General features: G+C 50.5%; 1 protein-coding gene and 1 long non-coding RNA gene across 2 annotated transcripts; both read right to left on the bottom strand.

Moving 5' to 3' along the window:
- Positions 1-2,397: 2,397 nt before the first annotated feature.
- Positions 2,398-8,082, bottom strand: LOC122369489. The gene has a single exon (XM_043344279.1). The coding sequence runs from the start codon at positions 8,080-8,082 to the stop codon at positions 2,398-2,400; it is 5,685 nt and encodes a 1,894-aa protein (XP_043200214.1).
- Positions 8,083-8,492: 410 nt separating this feature from the next.
- LOC122369492 lies at positions 8,493-9,266 on the bottom strand. The gene is made up of 2 exons (XR_006254410.1): positions 9,124-9,266; positions 8,493-8,862 (listed from the first exon to the last, which is right to left on the bottom strand). It is a non-coding gene; the product is annotated as an uncharacterized LOC122369492 (long non-coding RNA).
- Between the last annotated feature and the right edge of the window lie 1,172 nt (positions 9,267-10,438).

Raw genomic sequence — 10,438 nt, 5'->3', positions numbered from 1 at the left:
CCGCGGCGGCCACGCCGGGCGGCAGACACCTGGCAGCCGACGACCTGACGTCACCAGCTACCGATCGACGCGGTGACGTCACACGTCGACGGGATGACGTCACCGGTGTGGGGTGTGACGTAGGGCGTGGTCGGTGCCTGAAGGTGGCCTGCCGGCCAAGGGTACAGACTACAGAGCTGTCTGCTGAGGGTTGTGGTTTACAATACAAATACAAGTTTGCTACACTTGTCACATTGATCGTGATGATGAAATGAGAGCCTTTAAAAGGGCAGTAGAAGAGAGGGGGATGGGGGGGAACTTCGCCGACCCTCCTGCTTTTTTGCAAATAGCTCACGAACTTCTGGTTCCATTAGCGTCAAGTTCTCAGTAGCGTAGGGCGAGGTATTTGGACAGGTGGGGCAATTTGAGCATATTAGTACACCTTTTTGCACTCAAAATAGGCATCTTTTCATTCAATTTCGGCGAATTGCATTCAATTTTAGCGATCTCTCATTTGCTTTGAATAGAGAGATCGCTAAAATTGAATGCAATTCGCCGAAATTGAATGAAAAGATGCCTATTTTGAGTGCAAAAAGGTGTAATAACACAAAGTATAGAAAATCCATAAGTGGTACCATAATAAGACCAATGAGGGAATTTATCGTAACTAAAAGGGCTGTCATATGAACGGGGTTTAACCCGCGCCCCACTGGGGTCTGCGTGTAACACGCCCTACTGCGGGGGGGGGGCTATTCATAGCCCCCCTCCTAACTCCGAAACTACTGGGTTGATCGTCAAAATTCAAACGGCTTCTGATAGCCCCGGAAAAACTGTCGAGCGAAACCTAATTTCATTGACCTCGAGGTCACTGATGACGTCACAGGTCAGGTCAAAGTAAAAATTATTAGCATTTTGGCTTGTTCACGTTTTGGGCTCTGGCCGCCGTCTTACAAGTCAGATCAGGCTCATTTTTTGTTCACACACTCGTGAACAGATGCTCTAGATACCCTGAGGGTACCAAACTTGTATTTTGATTTTCAGGTCAAGGTCAGGTCATCACAGGTCACGAAAAAAATTATATCATGCGTCGGTCACGTGACACATGTTTTATGGTCCATTTAGGCCAAATATTTCGAATTTGATGTCGTCTGTGTCATTCCAGGTCATTTTGAGTCGAATTTAGCTTAGGTCAGGTCACTTTCAGGTCAAAAAAGGTCAAATTTTGAAGTTTGAATTTTTCAACAGAAAAGGTGTCTATAGGATGCAGTTTGAGCTCAGGAACACGATGGTGCTATTTATATTGGCGTACGATGTCAAATACGTGCTGAAAAATTGATTTGAAAATTAATGATTGTGAATTTTTTGCAATAATTGGTATAACTTGGCCATTTTTGAAGATATTTAGCTAAAACTTGCTAGAGTTAGTCATAATAACGCGTTCTATCACATATATTCCGTTTTTTTTTTCGAAAAATCAAAAACTTTTTTGAAGAAAATGTAAAAATGTAAATTTTGAATTTTATTATATAAATGATGTGGCCTCCGCCACCACTAGCAATGTCTCGTCACTACTGACACATTGGGAATAAACAACTGGGTCGTTTCTTTCTACATCTATTGTCAGCAGTGCGTGTGTGGCAGCAGAGAAGTTGGTAACGACCAACTGACCGTAAAAAACCTGTCAATCACACCAGACAGAAAACAATGTAAAATGTTGCCTGAGCGAGATTGCGCCACTCTGACTGCATAAATGCACACATACTTGTTCACACCAAGTGCAAGCAATATGAATAAATCTTAGTCAACTCAACATGATGTCTGAAACAAATACAAATATGTACGCATAATGCCAGGATTAAATCAGTTTTCCATTAACCAAGGGCGATTAGATTATACACAAACTTAATCAGCGCACATGACTAGAAAAATAGGAACGTACTCTTTCCAGGTAGGTACGCCGAGCAACACAATGTCCAACTTTCTCCAGACGCGTTAGCAGTTCGGGTCACATGCAGCATTCACATGCGGGGGACCCTGCCAGGGGAAAAGGCATGGGTTAACGACACGTAGAACGCCGCAACATGGCTCCCCAAATTTGTGTAACACAAATTTCGTGCTATCTCACTCTTACAATCTAGAAACCAAAATTAATCAATAGGGGACTTCCCGAGATGCCAAGCTTATTTGGCCTTATGATCTAATGTAACAGCAAATATCGTCCGACGTCCGCACTCTGCGGCACACTGGCGTTTCACACGCTCGTCTCGTCTCCGTCACACCGCTAGATGTCGGAGCATCGACCGCACTAGTTCTATTACGGTCGCCGTACGCTGCTACGAGTACCACTAAGGTCACCGCTCGATCGGTGCCGTCGCCTTTCTCACACATGGCCGAACTTACACATTCGGCGCTTGTCAGTTACTGGGAGTTCTTGCTCCCCGACTGGGAATCATCCCGGTCGCCAATCAGTAGAATCACACGATTCACTGGTCGATCGTAGTTCGTAGAACCGATCCGCACGCACACCTTGCGGACCAGGCCGTCTCCGCTCGGATACACACTGGTGATGCGGCCGAGCGGCCACCGCGAGCGCGGCTCGTCGTCGTCGATGACGGCGACGATGTCTCCAGGCTGCAGATTTGGGTACCGATGAACCCATTTCTGCCGCTCCTGCAGGGTCGGCAGGAACTCCCGTCTCCAGCGCCGCCAGAATTGGTCCGCCAGAAATTGGACACGCCTCCAGCGCTGACGCACGTAGAGATCGGATTGGGAGAAACTACCGGGATAAGGTACTGCTACTCTACTTTTCAGTGTTAGTATTTGATTGGGGCTGAGGGGCAGGAGCGTATCGTCCGACGCTCCGCTGAAGTACGAGATCGGACGACTGTTGACGATCGCCTCGCACTCCACCAGCAACGTCCGGAGTAGCTCGTCGTCCATCGTGTGGCCATGGGCCACGATGAGGGGAGTTAGAACTGACCTCACGCTCCTGATCATGCGCTCCCAAACTCCTCCCATGGCGCTTGCCTGTGGCACGTTGAATTTGAACTCGAACCAGTCACAATCTTTCTTGAGCAGCTCTCCTCTGATTCGGATGTGGTCGTCCTCCTTCAGCGCCTCCTCCAACATGTTCTTGCCTCCGACGAAGTTCGTCCCGTTGTCGCAGAACAGCTTCCGAACGGGACCCCTTCGACAGACGAGGCGCCGAAACGCGTTCAGGAAGGAATCTGCTGAGAGGGAACAGACGGTCTCAAGGTGGATGGCACGGGATGCCAGGCAGCTGAAGAGGATACCCCAGCGCTTCACTTGGCTCCTCCGCTCCTTGACATAGAAAGGTCCGAAACAATCGACCGCGCAATGGCTGAAAGGCTCCACCGGCTCAGTCCTCTCAAGTGGCAGATCCGCCATCTTCTGCATCCGTGGACTTCCGCGAAGTTTCTTGCACGTGACGCAGCCTAGAATGTAGCTGCTTACCGCGCGGCGACCACCAATGACCCAATATCCGGCCGCACGGAGCTCGTTGAGTGTCGTACCACGCCCACCGTGGCACGTGTTTTCGTGGCACGCCTTCACGATCAGCTCGGTCACGTGACTCTTTCTTGGGAGGATCACCGGGTGGGCAACCTCCTTTGACAGCGTGCTGTTCTTCATGCGCCCTCCGACACAAATCAGTCCGTCCTCTCGGAGGAACGGATCCAGTCTGTAGATCGGGCTTTTGCGTTTTATAAACTTGTCTCTGCCCGTGATTCTGTTCTTGGCTGCCTTCTCTTTGGCATTTTCTTCGCGTCCACATTCTTCGTAGTTTCCTTCTTGTTGCTGTGACGTCAGCAGGCTCAGCTCTTCTGTGAACGCTTCTTTCTGAACAGATTTCAAAATCGCTTGTTCTGCTCGCATCAGGTCGTCTACGGTCATTCGTTCGACCGGCACGTACGATCTGACGTCCGTCGTGCCTCGATTCTGACTTGGTTTGCTGGCCAAGATGGTCATATAACGCCGACACAAGGCTACCGACTTCTTTGCTCGGTGCCAACTGGAGAAGTAGCCGAGGCGCTTCGCGAGCGAGTGGTCTCCACTGGATATCGGGGGCACGTCGTCATCTTCACCGGATACAACTCTCTGTTCTTCGTCGAGCTCGCTATTTGGTTTGGTTGCATCCCCCTCACATTTTCCTTTGGCGTCACCTTCAGTGTCTCCTCGTTTCGCCTCCTGGGAGATCCTTCCCTCGTCGTCTTCACAGGACTTCAAGACCGTGGTCCGGTATGAAGAACGTTTCACTTCTGAATCGTCGTTTGGGACGATGAACTCCTGCTCTGTATCGGGGATGTTGACATCTGCTGTAAGCAGTTCTGGACCATGCCACCACAGGTTGCTGGTGAACAGTTCTCTCGCGCCGACTCCTCGGGAGGCTAAATCCGCTGGGTTGTTCTTTGACTCGATGTAATGCCACTGCCGAGGCTCTGTGTGCTGTCGGATGTATTGGATCCTGTTGGCTACAAACACGTGAAATCGCTTCGCGTCGTTGCGAATGTAGCCGAGAACTGCGCGGCTGTCAGACCAGAAGTATTCCTCATAGTCCCGGATTGACAGCTCGCTTCTGAGAAAGCAGCTTACTTGTACAGAAATAACGGCACCAACCAGCTCAAGTCTCGGGATGGTGACCGCTCTCACGGGTGTGACTCTGGACTTCGCCATTATCAGCGAGCTGGCGATCCTGTCGTCCTTGAAGACGGTCCTGAGGTACGAGCACTGGCCGCATCCATCGTAGCTCGCGTCCGAGAAGTGATGCACTTCGTACTTCTTCACTTCACTGAGCTCCTCTGAGACGAAGCAGCGGGGAACCTTGAGCATGGACAGCAGCTCAACGTCTTCCTTCCAACAACGCCACTCTTCCTCCATGTCCTCGGGAATTGTGTCGTCCCAGCTGTACTTGTCCACGCACAGGCGTTTGAGAATGTTCTTCGCCACGAGAGTGCATGGGCTGATAAATCCAAGGGGATCATAAATCGCGCTCACTGATGACAGAATACCCCTTCTCGTCGCTGGCTTGCTGGGAAAACTGACGTCGATACACAGCGAGTCTTCCTCGGTCTCCCACTTCAGGCCCAACACGCGTTCAAGAGGGAGAGGCGTCTCTCCGTCCAGTGCCAGCTGACAGCTCTTCGACAAACTGTACACCGGCAGTGCTTTCAAAACGTCTCTGTCGTTGGAGATGAACTTGTGGAGGTTGAATCCTCCCTTCGAACACAGACTCACCGCGTCCCGTATCAGTCGGACCGCGTCCTCCGATGTTTTGGTCGAAGCCACTCCATCGTCGATGTAGAAGTTCCTCTCCACAAAGGACGCAGCTTCGGGTGAGTACTCCTCTCCGTACATCTGAGCTGTCTTCTTAAGAGCAAAGAGTGCAACTGCTGGAGAGCTCGTAGCCCCGAAAAGGTGAGTGCACATTCGGTACTCTCGCGGCTGCTCGTCGAGATCTCCGTCGCTCCACCAGAGGAACCGGAGCAGGTCTCTGTGTTCAGGGTTGACGCGCACTTGGTTGAACATGCCTTCGATATCTCCACTGAACGCCACAGGGGCTTCCCTGAAACGCACGAGAATGCCAATGAGGCTGTTGTTTACATCTGGTCCCTGGAGAAGACGAGCGTTCAGGCAGTCATCCTTGCAGAGTGCGCTGCAGTCGAACACGACCCTCAGTTTTCCTTTCTTCTCATGGTACACACCGTGGTGTGGTACGTAGTTGACCATGCCGTCACGGTCTCTCTCCTCGTCCGGAACCGGTTCAGCGTATCCTTTCAGGAAGAGATCACTCATGAAGGCCGCGTAGTCAGTTCTCAGCTTGTCGTCTCGAAGGAGTCTTCTTTTCAGTTGGGCTAGTCTGGCTTCTGCGAGATCTCTGTTGTTTGGCATTGACTGGCCTTCTTTCAGCGGAAGGGGAGCTTCGAAGTGGCCTCCTTCTTCTTTGTGCATGCCCTCTGTCATGACCTTGACAAACTGTATGTCTTCTTGGGACATCGCCTTTTCTTGTCTCTGATCAAAGAAGCCACTGTCGAAGACCTGTTGAACCTCTCGCAAGCTGACATCCTTGACTCTGGTCCGGTAGGCAAAGTGACACAACTTCTTGCGCTCATCACCCGAGCCGACGTAGAAGCATCCCTTCGGTTCGCTCTTGCTGATGAGTCCTACTATACCCCAGCCCAGAAGAGTACGCACAGCCCAAGGATCGTCTTCTTCTCCTGGGATGACTTCCCTGGGCTTGATGATGCGCGGACAGTTGACGCCCAGAAGGAGTCCGATGTCCGCGTCAGATTGTGGCACGGGAATCTTGTCTGCCACTTGGTGAAGGTGCGTCCACTTGAGGCATGTTTCAGGTCTGGGTATCAGTGTGTGATCTGCTGGGATCTCCTGGCGTGAATACAGAGTGGGAAGGTCTACCTTCTCACCGTTCTCCAGGCTTTCGACGACGAGTCCTGACGTCGACATGCACTTCAGTATCTTGCGACCATTCATGGTGCTCAGCTCCAGCTCGACTTCGGTGGCTTCTGGATGAAGGGCGTCACAGAGAGCGTCAGTCACAAAACTCGCATCCGACTGCGGGTCGAGCAGTGCATACGTGACGACCTTACGCTCGGGCTGATCCTGGCGGTACAGCTTTACTGGAACAATCATTGTGTGACAGTGAGAGGTACTGCAGTCTTCGACGTTCTGGACCGTGGATCGCAGTGAAGACGCCTTTGCTTGCATTTCGCCTCTTGTGGGCTTGCTGTTCTCAGTCTCACTGTGACCGCGAGCGTTAGCGGTTTTGGCGAGCGCTTCGTCATGGAGGAGCGTTGGGTGCGCCTTGGAGCACTTATCGCACTTGTCTCTTCTCCGGCAATCGCGCCACATATGGCCTGGTTTCAAACATCCTCTGCAGAGTCTCTTCTTCAACACCTGCACCTTGCGGTCTTCGAGGCTCATGGCCATGAACTTCTTGCAGGCATGTACAGTGTGATCTTCACCGCAGATGATGCAAGGACGTCTGCTTCTTGTCGTGGTTTCTTTAGAAACTGAACGCTCCTCGGTTTTATGGCCGCACGCTCCACAGGGGTTGTCGGTGCTTGACGTGAAAGTATGCACCTTTCCTCTCGCCTGCTTCGGGTCTCTTGTGTGCAGACTCTCTTCCATTTGCACACTCACAGGTCCGCAGGCGATGCGTGCTTCCGTGGCCACCAGCTCCACGAAGTCTGTAAAAGTCGGGTAGCTCGGGGTAGCGCCGTAGACACGGGTGTCCACAAGCCGCTTCCATCTGTCAGTGACGTAGGCAGGGAGCTTCTTGAGCACCAGGTGAATGGTGTGCGGGTCGTCCAGAGCTCGCATGCCTGGGAGGGCAGCGGAGGCCATCAAACAGTGCTCCAATAAGTCTGCGAGTCGCTGGAGTCCTTTGCTGTCCCCCGATCTTACTATGGGCCATTCCCTCAGTCGATTCAAGTAGCTGCTAGCCACGAGGAAGTCGTTGCCGTACCGTGAGACGAGCTTCTCTTTGGCCTTGATATAGGCATCAGCTGTCCGTAGATGTAGGAACCCGGCGATAGCACTGTGGGCTTCACCATCGGTGTACCTGCTGAGGAAGTGTAAGCGTTCCACTGTACTTGAGGTCCGATGCTCCACGTACGTTTCGAACGCTCTCAGCCAGATCGGGAACTTGTCAACACTTCCGGTAAACACACCAGGTTCGATCATGGGCAGGCGGCCTTGCTTGCCCTGGTCTTTGAGGACGTTCACCAGACTCGCTAGCACTTCAGTGGCGGTTGATTCGCTGACCTCCTTTTGTACCTCTGGTTCTTCCTTGGTTCTTGCAGCATGAGACGCTTCTTCCTCACTAGGGGTCTCTCTTCTTGTCTCGCCCTTCGTAATAGGGTGCTCCGACTCGCTCATTCCTTCTTCCCTTTCGAACTTAAGCAGAGCTTCCTTCTTTGCTGTAAGTATGTCATGTTCGGTCTCCAATTCCAGCTCTCGCATTTTCCACTCCAGCTCCTGTCGCTGACGCTCGATCGCCAGTCGCTTCTTTGCTGCAGCAGTCCTGGCCTCCAGCTCTGCTCGCTTCTGGGCATCTTCAAGGTGCATTAGACTTATCTTCGCCCGAACGGAACTTCCTGAAGATTTGAGAGAGATCGATGGTTGTGCGTCTTGTGTCTTGTGGGTTGGCTCCAATCTCCCTTCCATCTCTTCCTTCATCGTGTTCATGTCATTCATGACATCTTGGTGCCTCATTGTACGCTCTTGTCGTTCGCCTTCTGAAAGGAGTACTAGCAGCTCACTGTTTGTTTGAACGAGACTGATGTAGGCTCTCTTCCATTGGATGTACGCTTCCTTGAGCGTCTCATCTTCTTCGCCTTCGTCAGAGCTCTTCAGACTCTTGATGATATCGACACCGGTTCTCTTCAACTCCTTCACACATCTCTGGTACTTCTTTTCCTTCGTGTCGATCTGGAACTGCCTCCCTTCTTCGGTGAGTGTGACGTGCCTCCCACTACGGGATGTGAGACGGTCAACTCCATCAGCAGGTTCGCCACCTTCTGCCATTTTGGTGACCTTGCTTTCAATCAGTGGGAGTTAGTGGATGACAGAGACAGTTTCGAACTACTGATGTCAAGAAGGATGATATGACAACGCACATGGGTCTGGAGACTGGAAGTCAACGTTTGTTAATGGGTTAGTTAATGGTCTAAGCTACTGGCAAGAGGAAGAGTTTTTTACTGATGTGGCCTCCGCCACCACTAGCAATGTCTCGTCACTACTGACACATTGGGAATAAACAACTGGGTCGTTTCTTTCTACATCTATTGTCAGCAGTGCGTGTGTGGCAGCAGAGAAGTTGGTAACGACCAACTGACCGTAAAAAACCTGTCAATCACACCAGACAGAAAACAATGTAAAATGTTGCCTGAGCGAGATTGCGCCACTCTGACTGCATAAATGCACACATACTTGTTCACACCAAGTGCAAGCAATATGAATAAATCTTAGTCAACTCAACATGATGTCTGAAACAAATACAAATATGTACGCATAATGCCAGGATTAAATCAGTTTTCCATTAACCAAGGGCGATTAGATTATACACAAACTTAATCAGCGCACATGACTAGAAAAATAGGAACGTACTCTTTCCAGGTAGGTACGCCGAGCAACACAATGTCCAACTTTCTCCAGACGCGTTAGCAGTTCGGGTCACATGCAGCATTCACATGCGGGGGACCCTGCCAGGGGAAAAGGCATGGGTTAACGACACGTAGAACGCCGCAACAATAAAGTTTTCAAAATTTTCAAAATTTCGAAAATCCGAGACAGCAGTTTGATAGCGCAGTCTATTTTGAGCCCTCTCATGCAAAGAAATTGGATCTAGCTTAAAAACTGAGCCCTTGGGAGCGATTGCCGTGGTTCAATGTTTTGCGTCGAAATCGGCCGAACATGACGTCACTCTGACGTCATTTCCGGCCGACCTATGGTAGCTACGAAGTTCAAATTTTGACACAAGATGTCAAATTGATGCGGCCGAAGGTACTGAAAGTTTGGCGTCGATACGTCAAGTGGTTTGGAAGTTATTGCAGAAAAACGGGAGGGGGGCTATAAATAGCCCCCCCCCCCCCAGTGCACAGTGGGCGATCCGGCCGGTGTAGCCTCGCGAAACCTATCGGCATTCATAACTTCCATGTTTTTGAAGCTAGGACCACAAAATTTAGGAGCAACCTTCTTGAATATCCAATGAGCATATGTTTTAGATAAGGACTATCTCTTTTAGGATTTGTGCTCTGTGGCGAGCTTGCAATTGGCCTTATTGCCGCTCGAATAACGCATGAATACTTTTGAGGGTAGGTCGAAATTTATGACGATATGAGCTGGGTAGGACATTGAAATGGTGTGTACCTCCGTAGAAAATTGCTTCCAAACCAACTTTTTATTCAAACGATTATGCCCTACCAATTTATACATATCATGAAACAGTGTAAATCTCGCCCGGCAAGGCCCCATTTCATAACGTGACCCAAGCAGCGGGTTTGGTTTTTGGTAAATAACTTTGCAAAAAATGGCCGCAGAACCACGATTTTGACATCGTCGTGTTTGCCTTGCTCAGGCGCGTCGAATGGTATACTTTTGTTCAGGTGAGGCCACTGTAAGGTGTTGACCTCGAGTCAAGGTCAGGTCAGAGGTCTTCAAATCACGAAGTTGGTCAAAGGAGGTCATATCGCATATCATTCGATTCGGCAGGTCTTCTGGAGTCCATTGGTGACCTTGTCGACTCTCTAGCTCAATTTGATCGGGAGTTATTGACGAAAAACTCGTATGACCCTAGTGACGTCATAAATGACGTCAGGCAAGGTCAACAATGAAAAAATGCAGCATCAGATCTTGCAAGGAGTGCATGAAGTAACGATTCCATGTACTTGAGACAATTGAATATCATTCCTGGCGCCAAAAT

This window comes from Amphibalanus amphitrite, unplaced genomic scaffold (assembly GCF_019059575.1).
Source record: "Amphibalanus amphitrite isolate SeventyFive unplaced genomic scaffold, NRLGWU_Aamphi_draft 001041F_arrow, whole genome shotgun sequence".
Lineage (NCBI taxonomy): Eukaryota > Metazoa > Arthropoda > Thecostraca > Balanomorpha > Balanidae > Amphibalanus > Amphibalanus amphitrite.
This window is presented reverse-complemented; position numbering and strand designations above follow the sequence as displayed.